General features: G+C 38.4%; 1 protein-coding gene and 1 long non-coding RNA gene across 3 annotated transcripts in view; one reads left to right on the top strand and one right to left on the bottom strand.

Annotated features, from left to right (window-relative positions):
- The first annotated feature begins 52 nt into the window (after positions 1-52).
- On the top strand, positions 53-23,420 carry LOC148215112 (uncharacterized). The gene is made up of 3 exons (XR_015796757.1): positions 53-259; positions 21,980-22,124; positions 22,220-23,420. It is a non-coding gene; the product is annotated as an uncharacterized LOC148215112 (long non-coding RNA).
- The window catches only part of RCSD1 (RCSD domain containing 1), a 54,127-nt gene continuing 34,814 nt past the window's right edge, over positions 4,131-23,443 (bottom strand). For both annotated transcript variants that reach the window (XM_088144527.1, XM_088144526.1), the window contains exons 5-6: positions 9,213-9,415; positions 4,131-7,752 (exon numbers count right to left, since the gene is read on the bottom strand). In XM_088144527.1, the coding sequence (XP_088000653.1) occupies positions 7,167-7,752; positions 9,213-9,415 (789 nt within the window). In that variant the 3' untranslated portion in view covers positions 4,131-7,166. The remainder of the gene's footprint in view (positions 7,753-9,212; positions 9,416-23,443) is intronic.

Here is a 23,443-nt window from a genome sequence, read left to right on the forward strand (position 1 = left end):
TCTTCACTTTTATCCCGCCCCTATTGTACTGCGCAAGTTCCCAACTGTTGGCTGCTTTATTAATCCTACGTCCCTTCTTTTTGAAAAATGGTTCCGTCCACAGTCCTGGCCGTGCCGTTTAAATCCGCTTCTCGCCTTCTTTAAAAGATCTGACGTTATCGCCTCCCCCCCTAATAGACAGCGTTTTTCGTTCAAACTCCGCCCCTGAAGGGAAGACGCTTTTGCCTGCTCGGAGGAAGGCTATACCACTCTGCTCGTGGTGAGGGGGAATTTATTTCCTTGTTTCTTCATAAACTCTCTGACTTGGTATAAATGTGGGATACGGCTCTATTCGTTTCTATTGAAACGAGCATCTTTATGAAGTTTATTTCGGTACGGCGTTTTGTAATCCTTTTCCTTCCTTCCATGTGCTCTTGAACTCATTTCGGTGAAGCCCTCTCCACCTGATTAGCCTTTTCTCCTTAAATAATTAAGTTGCCAACTTCTGCTTCCTCTCTCTGTGAGGCTCCTGTGCCTCTAACAGGCATCGTCAATAAGTAAAAGATCCTGAAAAAAAAGTTGATTTCTGGCCTTTTGGGGAGTTTTCTAAAGACAGAGTACCCGGAGGGGTGCAAAGAGGACCCAGTTAGACAAATGGCACCTGAGAGGGTGGAATATAAATGCCTAACGTTCCTCTCTTTTATCTTTTCCAGTCTGCAAGAAGCATCTAAAATAGCATTTCATTCATTTATTCTGAATGCAGATTAATTTTTCCACAAAGCTCTGTTTTCATTGGTTTTGATGGTCTGTAGAATGCATAAGATAGGGCCCATATCTGGTCAGCACTGTAGCCCAGATATAGTAGGCCTAATATATGAACAGAAAGGTGAATGTCATTGATACACATTTGTTTTACCCTGTTTTATAGCAAACCTCTCCTTTTACTCAGGGCTCTCCATCAGCATTCTCCAATCGCCTGTTTTCCAGATAGCTTGAACCAATTTCAATAAACACCACCTAAATTGCAGTTTCTGAGAATTGTTGTCTAACATCTTTAGAGGGCAGCATTGCTGGTGATGTACTCATATACTTGGGAAAATGATAGTGTTACCTGGAATTTTAGGCTTCATTATTAGCATTTTAAAGGTGATATTAACATGTTTAGCATGACAATCTATGCCTTTTTTTAACTTTAGGAAATCAGTTTTTTTCCTTTCAGCCAAATGCCACTTCCTTTGAAGGGAAAAAAAATTAGCCTTTTCAGAAACTAAACAATAGGAGTGTATTCTTAAGGCCTTGAATACATTTGCAAATGTTAAGGAAGAAACAAACTGGGGTGAGAGAGGGATGTAACCCATAAATTTGCCACTTTAGGCATGTTACCTAGGATCAATGTCTTCTGTTGTTTGACTGGTTGCTTAATGACGCATCTATCACAAATATCACATTTATGTAATTCTGTATAAAGACTTGACCCCCCCCCCTTAATAAATGCTTTTTGCTTTGCCTGAAGTACTTGTGGTTTGTATGTGGGGGGGCACTTTGCATTTCTCTCCCAAATTCAGGAACTAGATTCTTTCCAGTTCCACAGCATTTGGGTGCCTGAGGCAACAATTGTTTTCTTCAGTTTCAAAGGATACAGTAGTTTCTGTCCCATTACAGCTGTTAACATAAACCCCCTAGATTTTTTGTGTTATTTATTAATCACATTTAATCAATAAGAAATGATGGTATAAAATGCCATGCTTGCTTTTCACACATTTAAACTCTTACTGAATGATCATGTAGTATACTTTTTAAATGTCATAGTCATTTAATCTCAGTATGTATTTTTAGATAAACCTACCTGCTGAGAACACTTCATTTATTTGATGAAGGACTCTAGTTGGTAAGAGACTGTTTGTTGGCCTTTAAGGTACTACAAGTTTCTGTTGTTTTTGCTGCAGAATTTATTAATTTAGTTGAAACACAGATGCCAGAGACATGTCCTTGGTAAATAATTCACTGACTCTTTACCAAAACCAGGTTGTTCAAATGAGATATGGGAAGAAAACATAGTTCAGAGACATAATCATAGCACTGAATTCAAAACTGGATGTAGAATAGGTGGGTATTCCATAAAATATTTCCATCAAAACATTACAATATTACACTTCCTTATATTTTGGTAGCTACGCAAATGAATTAAAATCCAAAGATAGCTGCATGGAAACTGGCAACAACTATGAGCATTGTAGTTCAGTGCTCTGGAGTGCAATAGATTGTGGAAACCTAATCAATAAAGTGCTTATCTCAGTCAATATATTAGGGTAGGCAATCAGCTCCATAGGTATGTATGGGTGAGTGTGTAAGTATGGGTGTGTGTGGGTATGTATAAAATTTAAACACAAGAATAAGACTAATACAAGCTAAAATACAGCAAAAAAGAAAAGGAAAACAAAAGAAAAATACAAAAAGAAAAAGAGTAGCAGAAAAATAGAAAAAAGATTTAAAAAGTGGCTTCCAATCTTCTTTACAGCAGTTATAAGTACAATTATAAATTGACCTCTCTCTCTCTAAAGTTACATTGTGACTCTCTTCTTTCTATAATCTATCCTATCTAATCATCAAAACCATGCTTCAAGTTCATTTTTTTCTTTTTTTATGCAGAGTCCATAAGGGGTTTCCAGTCACCAATAAATGTAGATAATGTCTTATTTTCTAATCAAACAAGTCAATTTGGCTATTTCGGTGAGTTCTGCCATCTTTACCAACCATTCCTCTGTTGTAGGTATTGCCAAATCTTTCCATCATTGTGCATATAATAATCTCACTGCAGTTATCATATATAAAAACAATGTTCCATGACTTTTTTCCAACTGTTTATCCATCAATCCCAAAAGGAAATGTTCTGGTTTCAGTTGAATGTTAATCTTTAAAATCCTCTGAATCATTGTACGTAGTTGAACCCAAAATTGTCTAGCTTTTTTGCACGTCCACCAAGCATGATAAAATGACCCTTCTTGTTCACATTTATAACAAATTTGAAGTACCTTTATACATTCTAGGTATTTTTTCTGGTGTCATATACCAACGGTATATCATTTTATAAAAATTCTCTTTAAGATTATAACATAGTGTAAATTTTAGTCCTTTCAACCACATATTTTCCCATTGTTCCATCTGTATATATAACCAAAGTTTTTAGCCCACTTTATCATACGTTCCTTAACTTGTTCCTCTTCTATTTCAAATTTCAAGTTTATACATTTTAGCAATCACATGTTCATCATTTGTACACAATTCTGTTTCAAAATCAGTCTTACAATGTTCAATACCATGAATTCTTTTATCTAATTTAAATATTCTGATAACTTTAAATAAGAAAAACATTAACAACTATGTTTCTCTGCCATCAGTTGTTCTCTTGGTTTTATTTTGTATTCCCCTTGAAAGAATTCTAGTATTTCACAATATGTTAGCCATTTGTGTTTGCCTATTATTTCTTGTTTATAGAATGCTTTTTGTGCTGAGAGTGACAAAGGTGTTCTTGGGCACAGCCTGGATTTGTGTCTATTCCATATTCTCAGTATGGCACATCTAACATAATGATTTTTGAAATCGACATTAATCTTGACTTTATCATATCACAAATACCCATGCCACCTAAATCTCAGGTCACCATATCTGGAGGTTACAGAAGTCATGGCTAGTGATGTTACCACTCTGATCCCCAGAGAAGGCATCCCTTTAATATTTTGGGGCAAAGGAGAGGGGTTTAAGGGACAAATGTCTATCTCCCAAAGACTAAACTTTCTTCAATGAGTTTTTTTCAATCCCTTTTATTTCCTTTAGTTCTTTTTAGAGCTTTGTAAAGCTTCAAGGAATTTAACTAATGCAATCATTTACTCTGGCACATTTGGCCACCAATTTTTTTTTTATTCTCAGTTATATACTATATGAACAAGAAATATTTAGAATCATTCACTGAAAAATAAAAAGGCATGAGAGTATTTTATATGTAATAGTGCTTTTTTTTCCAATAGTGGCATATCCTGAGAAAAATTAGATACTTCTAGCCGTGTTTCCCAATATTCATAGTGTATTCATACAGAAGCTATATTCCCAACACAAATGAAATGCCATGTAATCAGATAATATATACTTCATGCTCTACCATTCCTATATTTATTTTTCTTTTTAAAACAAACAATGCATTTCTTCTTTCCATTAACATCAAGTGAAAACACACCATTCATGTGTGTGTCTATAATTGTGAACTAGGAGCCCATAAACAATGCTATTTAATAGACTTTATGTGAAGACAAAACTATGGTTGTCTGATCTCTATGAATGTTCCTGATAGCAGAATCTTTCCAGTTAAGGAGAAATATTAAATAAGTGAAGGTACTGAACAAACATGGCCCAACAGTGGCACTATCCAGAGGACAGATTTAGATTCTTTACTTCCTTCTGTGTTCCTGAAGTGTCCTCATTATCTTTGTACAGTATGACAGAAATTTAAGATGCCATGAAAAAGCTCAGTGCTTCAGGAATTGGTGGGCTAATCTCAGGAGAGATGCAAACTAAATGAGATCACCCTAGTACCAAAATTATAGTGTAATCTCCTGGGACTTCCAACATAGCTCTCCAAACTTGCTCCAAATGTTTTGACAATTATATTCCTTCTGGATTTAGCATGTGAATCAAGACTGCATTAAGATGATAGCCTGTCTAAATCTTCATATTACTGTCCTGGTTTCTGCAGAAAATTTAAGGATAGGACATAATAATTTTTACTTTAATCCAGGAAATGTGACAGGCAAACCAAAAGTTTTACTAACTGAGATGGTTTAGTAAAACACAAAGAACTCTACAGTGTTTAACAGGTTCATGATTTAGCCAAGGCATAGCTAGCAGTGCATCTATTATGAATATGGAAGCAAGAAAACAATTAAACCAGCCACTCCATCTACAGCTATTGTTCTATAAAAGCAGTGAACAATGGACCATCAACATGGGATGTATCTTTGCTATATGGGGAAAGGACAGAAAGAAAGAAAAATTCTCTGTCTGGAAATGTTAGACGTCTGGACCAACTAATAAATGAATGCACAACAGCTTTTAAGATGAATGACAAACACATTTTACACAAATCGTAATTGCATAAGAAAATTCATTTTGCAGAATGTCATGATGCATAGATTACATAAATATTAATATAAAATATCAATTCCTATTATCCCTGACAACCAGAAAGCAGTACATGCTAGATTAATGGTACAATCAACAAGAATCTATTATCTCCATCACACCTACTTGAAACATTCACAGAACATTAAACTGGCCATTTAGTATAAATGGACTTCTTCAGTTGCAAAACTATTCTTTAATATACCATCTTATTTCTTGAAGCTTTATGACTATTTTTGAAACTACTGCATGTTTCTGCTTTGAAGACAGCTTTTTGGAAGAGATGACAGTCTACAGTGTGCTGTCCTTTGAGATTAGCACCATGCACTATGATAATACTGAGACTTCAGTCATGTGAAGAAAACAAACAAAACAAAATTATCTAGCTCCCTTAGTTAGAGGCCATTCTGTTTTTTAGAAGGTCATCTGCAAATCAGAGTTTGGGAACATTATTTCTCAAATCTCCCTGCTTGCTGCAATACTGTGATTTTCTCTTCATTCAGAAAAAGATGCTGTGCTGTCCTTAAATCACTGAGATGCAGAACTTTTCCAGCACAGCTACCATTGACCAGCACAATGTATAAAATAACACTGCTATGGTCCATGTTCGCTTCTCTGTGATACCTATCATGTATGGGCAATATTTGCAGACTTAGGCATAGCTTTGAGGCAGCAGAGCAAACTTTCCTTCCAATTAGCTGCACCTACAGTATTCATATTGTTAGGTATATGCTTTCATCCATCAGTCACCCCAAGCAGAACTGTGTGAAGTTCAGAAATGCATAGGTGAACAGCAAATTTAGATACATTTAACTTGTGGCTCCCTAATTTATTGATTATATGTTTTCTCTCCAGTACTGCCATTTGATATTTCAGCCATTATTTCTTACAGATCTCATGTTTGACTAGGAGTTGCTTTTCTGAAATAATGTAATAGAGGGCATGATTCAATGCTTCCTATTTCTATTTCTATTCTATTCCTATTTCCTAAAATAATTGGATGTTACTTAAGCAATTACTATTACTGGCTTCCTAAAGAGAAGAGCAGACTTTTGCAAGATGCAGGATATTTTGACATGTGAGATTTAAAGAAGTTATTGCTTCAGTCAATTCAGTAATACATTTTTTGAAAACACATCAGGAAGAACTCTTGTTTACATTATAAATAACTTTTCTCCATTTTTTAAATATGAAAAATAACCAAGGGAATTAGGGAAACAGCACAAGAGGCTCAAAGTTAATGCAATATTCATGTATAAAAATATCCACAAATTTAATACACACATCATGCCAAGCTATGGTTTGTTCAACTATTGTTTGCTAAATAAGCCATACTGGCTGAGTTTGCACATGCTAAGCCATAAGCCATGGCCTATTAATCACAATAGCTTAGCAATAATGTGGCTAAACATATTATGTTGCCGAATCCAGCCATAGCTTTCTCCTGTGTTTAACAGCAAACTCAGAAAACTCAAAAGATATGGATTGTTGTAGCAAATCAGGTTTTTTTTTTTCCTTTACCACATGTACAAATTATTCCATAGCCACTAGCAAATGAGAAGGGATTGGGTTTTTTTGTGGTTCTGTGGGTGTCCATATAATAGATATGCATGCAGGATAATTACAGCTTATAGGCCAGAAAAGGTTTGGAAATGTCAACTTCAATCACAAAGTGTAATTAATATGTATCATGGTTCTTTCCAATAAAAAAAAACACTCAGCAACTGTTACAATCCTCAATTCAATAGAGGACAACTCCAAACATGCTTTGGGCTTGTCCCCAAGCTTGAGAAAAAAGGAGCTTGGTAAGGCTGCTGCCCATCACAGATGACCTGATTTGCCTCAGCAAAAGCCTAAGAATTGCCAGCAGAAAGTAATAATTCAGGTTTCTTTGGTGTTTTCATTTAAGAAATAGTTTGTTCTCTTCTATAAGCCAGCACTGAAATGGGAACTCTAATAATTGGTTTCCCATTTATCATGTGCTTAGTTATTATAACAGCATCATATCCTGGAATTCACAATACTTGGATGTCTATAGCAGGTTGTGAAGTCCCAGCATCTTGTATGCTTGATTCCTGCTGTGAATCTTCACTTCCATTTAATTTCCCCCCCCTCTTTCCTTTATAAGTGTTTTCCAGGTCAGAAGCATTGCACTTCCATGGTTTTCTTTTTGTATCTTCTGCAGTATCAACATCTGGATTCTTTTCTTTGTCACTGTCCACAGTCTCAGTTGGCTTCTCCTCTGAAAGGTTCTGACATGTCTTCTCTTCCTGGCTGTCTTTGAATGTTGTTACCTTTTCTGTATTCACTTCTTGCTCTTTGTTTTCTGATCTACTAGATCCTAGATCTGATGGGGATTTTTCATCAGAAGCTACCTGATTTTGTTTCTCCTGATGGTCTATACCACCTACAGGGGCAGGTGAGGGCTTCATAGTTTCATTATTGTCCATAAATACACCTTCCTCCTCCTCCTCCTCCCCAGCTTTGGAACCATTTTCTTGAGGTGAAACTGTCACCCCCAAATCTAGGTCATCTCCATATTCTGATTGTGATTTTCGAAACCTTCTAGAAGGTGGTCTGCGTTTTATTGATCCTCGTGTCCTTACCTGAAAGTGGATAAAGCTGTGATTGAAATAAGAACATGACCTAGACCAGACATCATTAAAAACAACCAACAGAACTGCATTCATTTCTGGACACACTATAAGTTATTCTTTATAAGTTTAATCTTTAGCATTACCTTCTCTTTCACACAAGAGAACTTATGATCGTTCCTTAACAAAAAGTGATAGTCCCAATATTTTTTTCAGTGCCAACTAGTATGTAGGAATACAAGCAGTTTGGCCAATGTGGTTTTTGTGGATAAGAAATATGATCCCCTTCCAACGTAAAGATCATCATCTCTGTGCTAATTGTGGTTACAGTATTTAAAAACTGACAGATTTTTAAATTTAGTCTATTTTTAAAATACAAACATTGGGCAGAAGCTCCAGGATTATTTTCTTATTCACTCACAGAAACAATGATTTTGAATGGAAGAGTGGAACAGTGAATGAACTAGGATATACTACTGCTGATACAAAGGAACAAAGTATGTGACCCAAAGGCCAATAGTTTTCTACATGAGCAGATATTTCTTTGTGAAAACTGGAGTTCTGGTTGCTTTAGCCAAGCTGGAGTTTATAGTAGATAGTTTGCATCTGCAGGATCAGTCTCTCCAAAGTAAGAATGCATAAAGGAGCAGACAGATTAAAATCCAAAGTGCCAGTTTGGGGCAGTCAAAATGTAGGCCACAGAAGAGTTATTTAAAGGTGCTCAAGAGTAGAGGAATCTATAGAGGACTATTAGGTATGGAAGGTTAGTGAGTGTAGGGAGTTGTCAGAGACAAAATTAGATCATCTGAAAGGAGCCACAAGCAAAGCTGGAAGGCTGGCAATAGGAGCTAGGAAGCAAAGTGAACAGAAGAAAGAAAATCTGTCAGTGTATTACAGGTATGCATATTCGTGTAAGGTAGCAAGTGAAAGGAAGTGGGGCATTTAAAGAAATCTCAGTCTCACAATCATATGTACATGAAGCTATATGCAATTCCAGATATTCAAGTCTGAGGAATGTTGTTCATCCTGGCTGTCATTTGCCTACCAATGTCAAACAATATTCTAACATTTCAACCCCTTAAAAATATTCTCAGGACAGAATTCAGGTAGCAGTACTACACTAGCAAAATCACATGCAGTTCAAGACTATTTTTCTTAAAAATAGAAAGTGTATGCAATGTACCTAGTATAGTATTGCTATTATCAAATCCAATAAATGGAACTGATATTCCAGTCAACTGACCTTGAAAATTTTCTTTAAAATACTCATTTACCCTAATTAATTTAACTGTCACTTGATCAAAATTCTTTGTGATCTGTCTGAAAACTGCTAGAGTTGTTCATTGACTCCGTTCTCTTTAATATTCATGTTTTGATGGTACTAAATTTTGAGAAATTTCCTTCCCCCTTGACTTTTTCTTTCCCTTTTCCTCTAAATTTTCACTATCATGGATGACCAGCCTATACCTTACCTTATTATAAAACTGAAGATGAATGCCTTCTGGTGGTTGATCAAAACTAACTGGAGATTCATCAGGATTACTTGAATGAGTCTGTGGGCTGACAGGTGTGGATGGTGGACTATTAAATGGAGACACCATTGCCTTTAGCCCAGGGCTTTTAGGAGAAGCTCCTGGCAGCATGGAAGCTGGAGCAAGTGCCAAACTGGCCTGTAAAGAAAATGAGTGAACCATAAATAAGATCTTTCACTTCCTTCCCAATATTTGAAATTTTGCCTTAATATTAATCACTTTATCTATCACTTCAGTATATTAGTTTATGGAGCACATTTAATAGTAGCAAAACAGGGAGATTCCTAAATGCTTAATAAGGATATATGCCAAGGAATTATGTATATCTTTTTTTCTGGAAAGCACCTCTGCCAGCATGATTAAGAACTAAAAAGTATTCAGGGGTGAGCATGGAACTTGAAAACTGCTATCAACTTTATTTTCTGGGGAGTGATTAATCAGGCTCACCTCCAGAATGAAATAAACAAAATACCAATAGAAGAGAATATGTGTAGCTCAGGGTTGAACTGTGGAGTCCTTGGGGTTCTCTGAGCTTGGTTGTTTTCTTGCAAACGTTGTTACCCGGCTAGGTAACATCTTCAGTGCTAGAATGGAATGGGGTTTGCTCTCTGTTTATATACAGTGGCATGCCCTGCCAGTGTTGGTGAGGCTGTGAGTTTTGTTTTGTTTTATTCCCCCCCACCCCAGTAGTGTTAGCATTGCCATACATCAGAAATGTCTCAGAAACTACCAACAGACTATTACAACCACATGGTATCTCTGTAGCACACAAACCAACTAAAGCCCTCCAAAACATCTTAAGGAAATCAAAAGACCCAGTAGCCGAAGAAGAAAAAACAGGAGTCATCTACAACATACAGTGTAAGGACTGTAACAACCACTATGTTGGACAGACAGGCAGAAGACTAGGAGAGCGCATCCATGAACCACCTAGCAGTCAGAAGTCATGATGAAAACTCCTTAATCTCACAACACATGGACAGACTTAACCATAGTTTCAACTGGGAAACTGTCAGCATCTTAGACCAAGCTAAATCCAAAAATACCAGGGAATTCCTGGAAGCTTGGTATTCTGATAAGGCAGCCATCAACAGGCACATAGAGATAAACAACATCTACACACTATTCAAAAGAGACAATAAAAAGGAAAACAAAAGACCAGAACATCTCCTCACCAGCAATCATCACCCAGATAAGCAGAGATTAACACCAAGATTATCACCAGACAATCAAGCAGTAAAGAATACCCTAATCAAGGAACTACCAGAGGAGGAAAAAATAAAAACAAAATCCATACCCCCACCAACACTGGCAGAGCAAGCCACTGTATATAAACAGAGAGCAAACTCCACTCCATTCTAGCACTGAAGATGTTACCTAGCCGGTTTGTAAGAAAACAACCAAGCTCAGAGAACCCCAAGGACTCCACATAAGCAAAATAATTTTTAAAAAAGAGCCAAAAATGTTGTAACAAAGGTTCTGAGGAGCAGAGGTATCAGAATATAGAAAATAATATCCAGCTGTGTGGGAGAAAAAAAAAGTAGGAAGTGGGAGAAAAAAGATGTAATCTGTGGAATTGAGATATTATTGATCTATTTATCTCTGAACAGCCAAGGAATTCTTGGACATCCTCTGTGGTTCCCTGTTAAAGGACAGGAAATAACTGGGGATGGGAATGGGCTCAAGGATATCATCAAGTGTTCAGTTATGGGAGAACAACCCTATCTCCCTAATAAACAAAGTGGCATACACAAGAACCAAAGAAAGCATATACCAAGATTCTGAGCAGATGTTCCATTAACAGTCAAGAGTACTGGATATAAGACTGTTCAAAACATTCTAAAGAGAAGCTTCTCAAAGCACATTTACACAGCAGACATGTTCCACATGCAGACAACAGGAACAGCTTTCAAAGCAGATATGTGAGCCTTACAAAAGAGGAAGCTGTTCTGCAAATTCCTCTTTTGAATGCAATCCTAAGTGGAACTTAGTGTGGGGGTGGCAGCTTGAAGATGTATAATTGATAGAAGAGGTATGGAAGGGAAGGAGCCCTTTCTTACCAATAGTTCACATGATATGTCAATCTGATATAACATTGTGATGGACTCCTTATGTATAGATATTGACCAAACACAGTTCTGAGGTAAAAACTATAGTATCCACACACAGGAGGATGGTGACCTCCCCTCCCCAATTAATAAAAAATTATGGTGGGAGAATCCTCAATATTCTTGGAACAGACACAGGAAGCACTTGTACAGGATCAGCAGTACCAAGAAGCTTCCTGGAATATAGGAGAACAGATGAAGAGGACAGAGAAATGGAAGAACATGCAAGCACCCAAGCCTATCAAGAAGAGTTCTTATTCTTTAGAGCCACAGAATAAATTGTGATTCCATCATGTTTGTCCCTGTTCATATTGCTTCCTGGACAAACAGCAGCAGCCAAGCCTCAGGGACGGAAGAAGAGGACACTATCATGTGTCCAAAGGGAAGGATTCCCATCTCAGTCCTGAAGAAGAGGAAGCAATGGGGGGGGGGGTGATTGGAGACTCCTTGCTGAGAAGGAACTGTAACAACAATCTGTTGGCTGAATAGTCCACCAAGAAAAATGTGCTGCCTTCCTAGGGCACACATTTAGGATGTGATAAAAAGGTTTCAAAGACTCTTTACACCTGTTGACAACTTTCTATTGATCCACATGGGAACAAATTACACAGTTAAACATGCATTGAAGGGACAGCAAAAGACTATGAAGAGCTGGACAGGAAGTGAAAGAGCTGGGGCACAGGTGGTATTTTCTTCACTCCTTCCTGTTGAAGGATATGACTCGGGAAGACAGAAGAATACTGGAATGAACAACTGACTACACAGATGGTGCCAACAGGAACTATTTGGATTATTTGATAATGGGACACATTTCCAAGATGAACAATTCCTGGCAAAAGGTGGGCTGCACCTCACAAGAACTGGGAAAAATGTTTTTAGAAGGTGCCATGCAAAGTAGATTCAGAGGGCCTTAAACTGAATCCAGTGGGGGAGGGAGAAGAAAACTAAAAATAGTGCAACACCAAGTCCTGGAAATTCAACTGGGAGGAGTATGTGAGATGTAGAGGCATCTGATAATAAACATAAATACAGGAAATAATAGGTCAGGTTAGATAAACCAAGGTTTCCAGTGTTTCTATACAATTGTGCAGAGTATGGGGGACAATAATGGTTGTGTTAATTGTTGCTTTTTTTTTTTTAATCTTGGCTGCTGTACATATTAGCTGTACATATTATTTATAACTTTGTTATAATTGTTTTTCTCTTGTTTTTAATCATTGTTAGCCGCCCACTCATGTATTTGAGATGGGCAGCCATTTAAATCAAGAAAGAAAAGAAAAGAAAAGAAAAAAGAAAAGAAAAGCAAGCAAGCAAGCTCGCAGAATGGAATGCATGAGTGAAATACAAAGATTGACAAATAGAATTTGCTTTAATATGCCAGATGGAGGAGTAGCATTATATGAGAAGAAAGTGCACACATTATTAAGATCCCAGAGTCTGAGCATGAATGTCTAATTGAGAGCATTGGGTAAGAATACAAGGAAAGGAAAAAAAGATTTTATTGTAGGGATATTATAGACTGCAAAGCCAGGCAAGAGATCTGGACAATACAGATTACAAAACATTCAGACTTCAACTATGGAGACATATGTTGGAAAACCAACTCAGCCAGGACTATACAGTACCCAAAAGTAATTAGTGGTCGTGCTGATTGTGTTTCATGTGTTTGTTGAAGGCTTGACTCCTCCAAATCTGATTCTAATCAATAGAAAACTGGTGGCTGAAGAGGTAAAAGGAGTGGGAACACTGGAAGGAAATGACCATATTACCTTGGGTTCAAGATACTACAGAAAGAGAAATTAGGGCAGAATTGTACATGCATACCAGATTTTAGAAGATCCAGTTTCAACAAGCTCAGAAAAGTGCTAAGTAGAATACCATAGACAGAAATCCTCAAGTCAAAGAAAATACAAGAGAGTTGATTGAGTTATTATGTAACATCAGGTCATTGTTGACTCTTAGCAACCAGATAGATAGATTTTCTCCATGACAATCTATCCCTAACCTGGTCCTTTAGGTTTTACAGGAGAGTTAGGAACTTCTAGACAATAAGATACTGGAAGTACAGTCACCACCATATAAAATGAGGAAAAAAAGAAAAAAAATAGGGGGCAGCTTAGGAAATGATTGGAATGCATAGGGAACTTTTGATGGAGCTAAGAGTTAAAAAAGACATGTTTTCTGAGACCAGGTTATCTGAGGAGCCATCTTGCCCCTGTTATATTAGCCCGCCCCACTCGGTCTGGCAGAAGGGGCATGTTGCAGACTCCACCAGTCAAGGAATTTTGACTGGTAGGATCTAGGAAGAGGGCCTTTTCTGCCATGGCCCCCGCTCTGTGGAACAACCTACCACCCAAGGTGCAGTGTGCCTCCACTCTCATGGCCTTCAGGAAGAGCATGAAATCTTGGCTATGCCAGATGGCTTGCGGGCCGGATGGGGACTCACATCAGTGGAAGTGGCTTGTGGGGTAATTGCTTTTACTCCTCCGTCATCTTGAATGTTTTTAGTTTCTTATGTATAGGGCATGTTTTTGTAGTTTGACTTTCTAATTAATTAATTAATTTTAATTAATTAATGGGGGTATTTATTTTTAACTGTTTGTGGGTTTTACTTTCATCGTGAGCTGCCCAGAGTCACCTGCTGGGGGAGATGGGCGGCATACAAATTTAATTAATTAATTAATTAATTAATTAATTAAAAAATGTTTAGGAGATGGAAGATGGGTGTGATAGCTAAACAGGCACACCAGTAAGTAGTTATTATCTGTGGAAAGAAAGTCAGACAGGAACTTATGCTTGTAACGGAAGCTAAAAGGTTTCTTTGCCAAGGAAAAGGGGGGAAAAGGGAAGGAGAAGGGCTACTGCTTGGGGAAGTTGGCAGGATAGTAACAGATTATGGAAAGAGGCAAAACTTGGCATATCTGACTTTGCTTCAATTTCTGTGCAAAGGAGAACTATGTTTAAATGGATCTAAGCAGGACAATTGGCACAAGAAATGGCTTGTAGTAAGTTAAAAAATAAGACAGCCACCTGGCTATCCTGAATGAGTTTAACTCTCCAGGACCCAGACCAATTACATCCAAGAGTCTTGAAGGATCCTGAGGGTGTTATTTTGGAGCTTCATTCTGTAAACTCTTGGATATCATGGAGGATAAGCAGAGTGTCAGAGGACTGAAGAAAGATGATTTTTTTTTCCTATTTTTACATGAGAATCAAGAGGACCCAGGTAACTACAGGTAAAACTCTGGCAAAACTCTGAAAGAGATTATCAAGCAGTTGTTTTGTGAGCATTTAGAAAATAATGCCAGGAGCCAGCATGTGTTTATCAAGAACAAGTCATGGAAAATCATGATATTTTTTAAATAGAATGACCAGTTTAGTTGTCCACAGGATAGCTCTGGACATAGTGCTTCTTGAGTTCAGCAAGGCATTTAATACGTCTCTCATGAGATTCTAGTTCAGAAGGTAACAAAAAGTGGAATGGACTAGGCTACTATTAGATGATAGAGCTAGTTGAATGATTATAGTCAACAAGTACATCAGTGGCCTAATGTCAAGCTGGAAGGAAATGTCAAAAGCTCTGTTCTGGGCCCTGTGGTATTCAGCATAATTTATAAATAACTTGAATGAGGGGTTAGAGAATATAATTATTAAATTTGCAAATGTCACAAACGTGGGGCAATAGAAGACAGTATCAAGATTCAGGAAGAATTTGACAAGCAGGAACAATGGCAAAATCTAGCAAGATTAATTGCAATAGAAACAAATACAAAGACCTTTTTTCAGTAGAAAAATTCATAGATGTGTAGATAGGATGGGGAAACCATATTGGCAAAGACACATGTGAAAAAGAATCTGAGTATCTTGGGGAAGCTAAACATGAGCTAACAGTGTGATGCAACTCCAAAAAAAGCAAAAACAATCTTAGGTTGCATCACAGAAGTATAGTGTGATGTTCAAGAGAAATCATTGTTCTTCTCTGTTCTGCATTGGGCAGATCATAGGTAGGATATTCTATTCAGTTCTGGCATCACAGTTTAGGAAGAACATTGAGAAACTGGACAGTGTCCAGAGGAGAGTAACCAAGATGATATGGGACCTGGAAGAAAATACCTATGAGGAAAATTTGGAGGCTCTGGGTATGTTTAGGTTGGAGAAGAGAAGACTCTGGGGAGACATAGCCCTCTTGAAACATTTGAAGGGCTGTGATATAGACAACAGGGCAGAATAGTTGTTTCAGAAGACAGGGCAAGAAACAATGGGCTGAAATTACAAGGGAAATAAATTTCAATTGGACATCAAGAAAAATTTTCTAGTGTTAAATGCTATTCAGCAATGGAATCAGAATGCATTGAGAGGTAGAGGACTCTCTATTGATGGGTGTGTGTCAGCATTACCAGGTAGAACAGGCAGGAAACACAGTCAGATAAGCTAATTCTACTTTATTGTAAAGCTACCTTAACAGAATCTTGCAAGTCTGAAAGTACAAATCTCCCTCCATCTTCTTTACAGCCCAAGAAACTAGAGAGGGTCCATTCTGAGACTCTTACTCTGCCCGCTATCTTGCTGTGGGCTATGCCCTTTCTTATCTGACCATTCCCTAGGCAGCATCTCTTTGCCCTGTCTCCCAAGGTCTTTCCCACATACCATAACATCGTGTTTAAAAAGAGTCTGGATAACCATTTGTCAGAGATGCTACAATGGTGGATTCTGCAGTGGGCAGGGGGTTGATTTCCAAGGTCCCTTCGAACCTTTCCATGATTCTATGAAGATAGACCATTTAGGAACGAGCATTCTCAATGAGTATACAACACTGTTTGGATGGGGAAGATGGAAAATAGGAAAGAAGGAATCAAATGGAGTACTTTGAAGATACCATGTCTAAATACAGCCTGGAAAGTAAAACATTTTGCACATTATAGTGCTTTATTGAAGCTTCCAATTAACTTGTCCTCATTCACAATCAAAATCAGGATGAGTTTTAGGATCCCATTAAGTCAGAAATACCCTTCAAATCTTGTTAATCTTTCATATAAGACTTCTAGGATGCCCTATTGGCAGCCTTTCAGAAATCACTACTGTTATAATAATCAGAAGAGGGAGCCCTTGTACTTAAGACATCTATTTCACTAGCCAGTGTATCTAGTGGTGACAATGTCAACAAATAATATGGGGAAGAGCAGAGGTGGAGAATAGCTGCCTTTCCAAAACAGTTGGATGTAGACACTATTCTTGTGTGTTGGCCCAAGCCTTCTAGATTTTCCAGCATCTCAGCCAAGAAAATATATCAACAATGGCTTGGCATCAGAGAAGAGGTGAATATGGCCATAATATTAGCAGATTTAATTCTCTGTATTCATTGTGGTCTAGAAAGCACTCTTAAATTCTCTATTTCCAGTATTGTGAAATAGTCCTAATATTAATCTATAATGACCACAGGAAAAAATACAGAACTTGTGGCTGGTATGGAATGCTAACAATTTATTTTCTTTTCCCTTTGTGTGCAGTGGGGATGAAGGGATTTTTCTTGCTGCTGGACTTCTCTTTCCTCCCTCCCATAGGCAATCTTTAGCATCCTGTTCCTGTTGCCTATTTGTATCACTTGTTTAGCATGTGCTTCCCCACTTCTCAACTTCAGCCATCAGGGGCATCAGCCAGATGGGGAACAAAAAGCCAAGTTGGCAAGCAGGAACATGCAATCAAAGCCCCATCCCTTTGTACAGGGGAGAGCTTCAATCAGTCAGGCCCACCATCTTGGTTTTTTGCCCCCCCCCCCCGACACTCCTGATAATAATATGCATCCATGATTCTAACTAATGAAAAAAGTACTGGCTTGCAAAATTGCTGGCATGTTATCTTTTCACCTTTGCAGTTATTAATAGGCTTTTAAATGCAACAGAGAATTGGTGACCTGGAAGTTTTATAGCTACCTTTTATAGCAATTGCTTGGATTCATTTGAAAATGTCTATATAAATTCACATGTTCTGGATGTGTGGATTATTGGGGAGATTCATTAATAATTTTAAAATAAAATTATTTTCTTTTCTTTTTGCATTGGGTGGTGTTGACAGGATTATTGTTGCTCCAGGATCTGCAGTAGCTTGGTACAGAGCTTTGATTAATTAGGCTGTTTGCCTTTTCATAGTGGTTTATTTTGTTCTTTGCTTATTCTCTGCATTTTGAGGCTGATAAAAAGTTGATTATATACTATCAAGTCAGTGTGAATTCTAAGGAACCACACAGACCTTCTCCAGGATGATCTGTCCCCAATCTGGCCCTTTAGGTCTTCCAGTAGTGCACCCATCACCACTGTAATTGAGTCCAGCCACCTTCCTGCTGGGTTATCCTCTTCTTCCATATGTCTCAGTATTATAGATTTCTCCAGAGAGCTAGGTCTTTGCATAATGTGTCCAAAATAAGGAAATTTGAGCCTGGTTTTGTGTGCCTCTAGTGAGAAGTCTGGATTGATTTGTTCTGTGATCCATTTGTTCATTTATTGGCTATCCATGTATTGTCAGGAGTCTTCCCCATCATCAAAGTACAAAAGTGTCAATATTCTTTCTATCTTGCTTCTTCAAAATCCAATTTTCACTTCCATAGAGTGTCACAGGAATAACCATTGTCTGCATGATTCTGATCTTTGTAGATATAGACACATCATGGCACCTGAATATCTTGTCCAAGACCTTTGCTACTACCCTACCAAGTGCTTCTTGGCAGCGTATATCTTGACTGGTTGTTCTTTTAGTGTTGATAGTAAATTCCTAAAGGCAGAAGGAAGATATCTTCAATATCTCCACTGTCAGTTTCAGGGCTGGTTGCTGTACCTGTTGTTATTAGTTTGGCCTACTTTATATTTAAACTTAGTCCTATTTATTCATTGTGTTTCTTGACTTTCATTACTAGAACTTGCAGATCATTTGAATTTTCAGCTATTAGAATAGTGTTATCAGCATAGAGCAGGTTATTGATATTTCTTCCTTAAATTTTAAAACCATGCTCATCTTCTTCTAATCCCTCAATATAGATTCAGCACATAGTTCAATAAGTACAGAGAGATTATACAGCCTTGTCTCACTTCACCACTGACCTGGAGCTAGTCTGTTTCACCATGTTGGGTCTGGGCTGTGACTTACTCTCCTATGTATAGGTTTTGCATGAGGATAATGAAATGTTCTGGGATTTCCATTTTTCTAAGCTCATTCCACAGCTTGACAGGTTCCTCATGAGATGGGTGGTGTCTAAATTTGAAATATAAATAAATAATTAAACACAATTGAAGACTTTTCTATACTCAATGAAGCACATATTCCTTTTGGCATTCTTGACTTCTTTGTTTATGCAGTGTTTACCAACACTAATGTCTCTTGTTCCTCAGCTTTTTCTAAAGCCATTTTGGACATCTGGCATCTCTTTTTCCATGCAAGGCTCTAATCTGTTTTGCATGATCCTAAGCACTGTTTTGCTAGAATGTGAAATTAAGGATATTGTATCATAGTTTGCATACCCTGTTAAGTCTCCTTTCTTTGGTATTGGTATGTAGAACGACCTCTTCCAGTCTTTTGGTTGCTGTGTTGTTCTCCAGATTTACTGGCATAGTTTCATTAGGACCTTTACAGATTGTTTTTCTATGCTTGTCATATTTCTGTAGATGTTCCATAAATTTCTGTAGATTTCCAGCTTGGTAATTATCAGAATGCTCATCTACCTAGTATTTGAGGTTCTAGTAAATAGGGAATATCTTGTAATGTATATATGATGTTGAGATTTCTACTGTACAGAATTTCAGTATACTCCTTCCGTCTTCATTTGATCTTTGAATCAGTTACTATCTGTCCATTGGCATCCTTTAGCATACCAGTTCGAATTTGGAGCCTCCTTCTGAGTTTGGAGATCTTTTGGAAGACCTTCTTTGTTTTTCTAAGTGTGTTTTCATCTTTAATATATTTATGGATGTCACTGTAATACTGCTATTAGTCTCTTCTAACAGCTCTGTGAAATTCTTCATTGAGTTTCTTCCTGAGATCTTTGTTTTTCTTGACTTTCCCCTTTCTTCTCCTCTTGGGAATATTTACCATTTGTTCTGATATCCAGTTTGCTTTCTTCTGATTCTTGGTCTTTGGCAGTCTTTTTTCATGTTCATGCTTAACACTTTCTTTAATTTCATGCCACATTCCTCATTCCTCTGGTTCCCTATCTATGTGATTCAGGACCTCAAAGTGATTCCAGTTCTCATTGAAAATGGTAGGTATATATTCCAATTCATATCATGGAAACTGACTGGCTTTGGTCTTCCACTTTAGCTTGACTTCAAACTTTAAAATGAGCAATTTGTGATCTGTTTCACAGTTAGCACCCAGTCATATCTTTGCTGCTATAGAAGTGCTTCCATTTCTTTGTACTAATAATATAGCCAATTTGATTTTTGTGTACTCCATCTGGTAATGTCCATCTATATAGGCACCATTTTGGTTGTTTTCAAACCAACAAGACCAACACAGTCTTCAGTGTTATCAATAAAGTACAATGGTACCTCGGTTCACGAACTTAATTCGTTCTGCGACTCTGGTCGCGACCCGGATTGGTCGCGACCCGAATCAAATTTTCCCATAAGGTTCAATGTAAATACAGTTAATCTGTTCTGAACCATATGTATTTTATTTTTAAACCACAAAAACATGAAACAAAGTACAGTACAGCACAGTATGAAGAGAGAGAACGCTGACCTTGCTTGAGGCAACTTCTGGCGTGGAGGACAGGAAGGTGGGTGGGGAGGCAGTTATTGTTTGGAGGGAGAGTCCCCCTCCAAAAGGACATCGGGGAGATCTCCTTCAGGGGTTTCCTCTCTTCTTTGCCTCTTAGCTGCAGGCTCAGTTCTGGGGAAAAATCTGTCTAAAGTCAGTTGTTTTTTCCTGCGCTGCATAACCCTCCGGAAATGAGAGACCACGTTATCATTCATCAGATTCAATACTCTGTTCGTTACAGTTATGTTGGGGTGGTGCTTCTCAAAGAAATCCTGGCACTCATTCCATTTTTCCATAATGGATTTAATCACGTCACTGCTAACCTCCTCCCTGTCTTCTTCTTCCTCAGTGGAATGCTCCTCACCAAGCGCTTTCTGCTGCTCACTCTGGAGTTCAGCAAGTTCTTCCGTGGTCAGCTCCTCCTTATGATCTTCAACAAGCTCCTCTATGTCTGCACCATCGACAACCAGACCCATACTCTTGCACATGGACACAATCTCCTCCACTAACTCTGCATCAGACCCTTCAAAGTCACGTTCAGTGACACATTCTGGCCACAGTTTCCTCCAGGCTGAGTTTAAGGTCCGGTAGGTGACATCTTCCCAGGCTTTGTCAATGAGGCTGATGCAGTGGAGGACATTGAAATGTTTCTTCCAGAATTCTTTCAGAGTCAAGGATGTTTCTTCAGTGACATTGAAACACCTGGTGAAGAGCACCTTTGTGTACAGCTTCTTAAAGTTGCAGATCACTTGTTGGTCCATGGGCTGCAGAAGAGGTGTCGTGTTGTGGGGGAGGAACTTGACCTTTATAAAGTCATACTCAGCATCCATATCATCCACCAAGGCTGGAGGGTGTGCCGGGGCATTGTCCATCAGAAGAAGGCACCTTTCAGGCAGTTGGTTGTCAGAAAGATATTTTTTAACAGTGGGTGCGAACACCTCGTGCAGCCATTCCATGAACAATTGCCTTGTGACCCAAGCTCTCGCATTGGCCCTCCACATGACAGGCAGTCTGGCCTTGTTTACATTGTGTTCCTTGAATGCACGAGGGGTCTGGGAATGGTACACCAGTAGTGGCTTAATCTTCAGCTCGCCGCTTGTGTTCGTACACAGCAAAAGGGTCAATCTGTCCTTCATGGGCTTGTGCCCTGGCAGTGCCTTTTCCTCCTGCGTGATATAGGTTCTCTTTGGCATCTTCTTCCAGAAGAGCCCTGTTTCATCACAGTTGAACACTTGCTGAGCAACGTATCCTTCCGCCTTCATGAATTCCTCAAATTCTTTCTTGTAGGCTTCTGCAGCAGCCTTGTCAGAACTAGAGGCCTCACCATGTCTTGTCACACTGTGGATGCCACTTCTCTTGTGGAATTTATCAAACCAGCCTCTACTGGCTTTAAATTCTTCACTTGTTGCGCTTGTAGAGGGTTTTTTTTGCAGTAAATCACTGTGCAATTTCCTGGCTTTTTCACAGATCATAGCTTCACTAACGCTATCACCTGCCAGCTGTTTCTCATTCAACCACAGTAACAAAAGTTTTCCCACCTCTTCCAGCACTTGTGTCCTCTGCTTGGTTAACATTGTTACTCCTTTTGCCACATCAGCTCCTTTGATGGCATCTTTATTCTTCAAAATAGTCGAGATTGTCGACTTCGCCATCTTGTACGTCGAGCCCAGATCAGTCACACAAATACCACGATCGTGCTTTTCTACAATTTCCTTCTTCAATTCAATGGTTATTTTCTTCAAAACCTTATTCTTACCAAGCTTGCTCTGCACTTTCTTTGGAGCCATGCTAACAAGCACACCAAAAAGCTTCACAGGACGTCTGTTTGCTACTGCAATCTCGCCTACAGGTAGCCACAACCACGTGTTAGCAGGGAAAATGGCCACGGATCCTGTTCGTCACCCAATGCGGAGTTCGCGAACGGAAGCAAAATTTTGCGAATGGAGCTGTTTGTGAACCGAATTGTTCGTGAACAGAAGCGTTCATGACCCAAGGTACCACTGTAATTGTTGGCTTGGAGAAACTGGTAAATTGTTCTCCTACTTAATTTTATATAATCCAACTACATTTTCCTTCTTATTTTTTCCAGCTTTGGCATTCCAGTCTCCAACCACAACCAGCATATTTTACTTGGACATCCTGTCGATTTCAGATTGAATGTAACCATAAAACTCATCAGTTTTCTCTTCTGCATCAGTGGTTGGAACTAAACTTGGATAATCATCAAATTAAAGGGCTGTCTGTGAAGTCTAATTGATATTATTCTGTATTTGACTGTATTGTATCCAAACATTGTCTTTCTGGTTTTTTTTTTTGTCCTGAATAGTAAACATTATGATATTCTGAATGAAAGTATCCAATTCCACTCCATTTCAATTTGCTGATGCCTAAGATGTCAATGTGTAGTCAATGCATTTCATCTTTCACTGTGGTGAGCTTTCTCATGTTCATGCTTCTTACATTCCATATTATCAGTATAGTTCTATCTTTGCATCTTTAGACTTCCTTTTCCTGCATGACAACATCAGCAACTAGATGTCCCAAATATTTTAATTTAGCCATGTCCTAAAAACATTAGTACTCCCCCCCCCCAAAAAAAAATTGTCAGTTGTTCCTCAGTAGCATGCTAAGTCCCATCCAAATTGAGGAGCCAATCTATACTGTCACTGAGTTTACATTGCCTATCAATGTGGTTTTCCTGGTAAAATACAAGAGTAGTTTATCGTTGCCTTCTCCCATGCAGACTAAAATGATGCCTTTGCAATTGTCATTAATGTGATCATCCGCTTCTAACATCGTTCTATATTGCTGTTGCCTGATATTGGCTTGCTTTAGCTGGGCAACTGGGATGACCTTCACAGGCTGGGTGACACTGCTGGAAGTACATATTCTTTGTGTACACTCCCAGGATTCTTCACTTATCCCTTCTAGGAAACACTTCCCTTCACCTCCCCACTATGATGAAGCAGCACAACAGGGCTTGAGGGGGTGATAAAAGTTAGCTTCAAACAAATTACAAGAGATTATGAAGTGGAAACATTGTGGGTTGGGGGGTCATAAGACTAAATTTGTAATCCTAGCAGAATGAAGTAAGAGAGAAACAAACACCTTTGCCTTTAGCAACCCATTTGGAGAGATGGGTGCAAATTTAATAAACAAACAAACTACTCTTGCTAGTATATCATGTGCTTGATAGAAGCAAATTTTGTGTAGACTGCAGATTTCAAAGAATATCAGAACTTATTAAAGGCCAGGATGAAACCCAACTCATTTCATTGGATGTTACTCTGAGAGAGGGGAGCAATGTTGCAGT

Source organism: Python bivittatus, unplaced genomic scaffold, assembly GCF_059951505.1.
Source record: "Python bivittatus isolate LINGU-HERP-01145 unplaced genomic scaffold, Pbiv_v1 ctg000350_np1212, whole genome shotgun sequence".
NCBI classification, from domain to species: Eukaryota; Metazoa; Chordata; class Lepidosauria; order Squamata; family Pythonidae; genus Python; species Python bivittatus.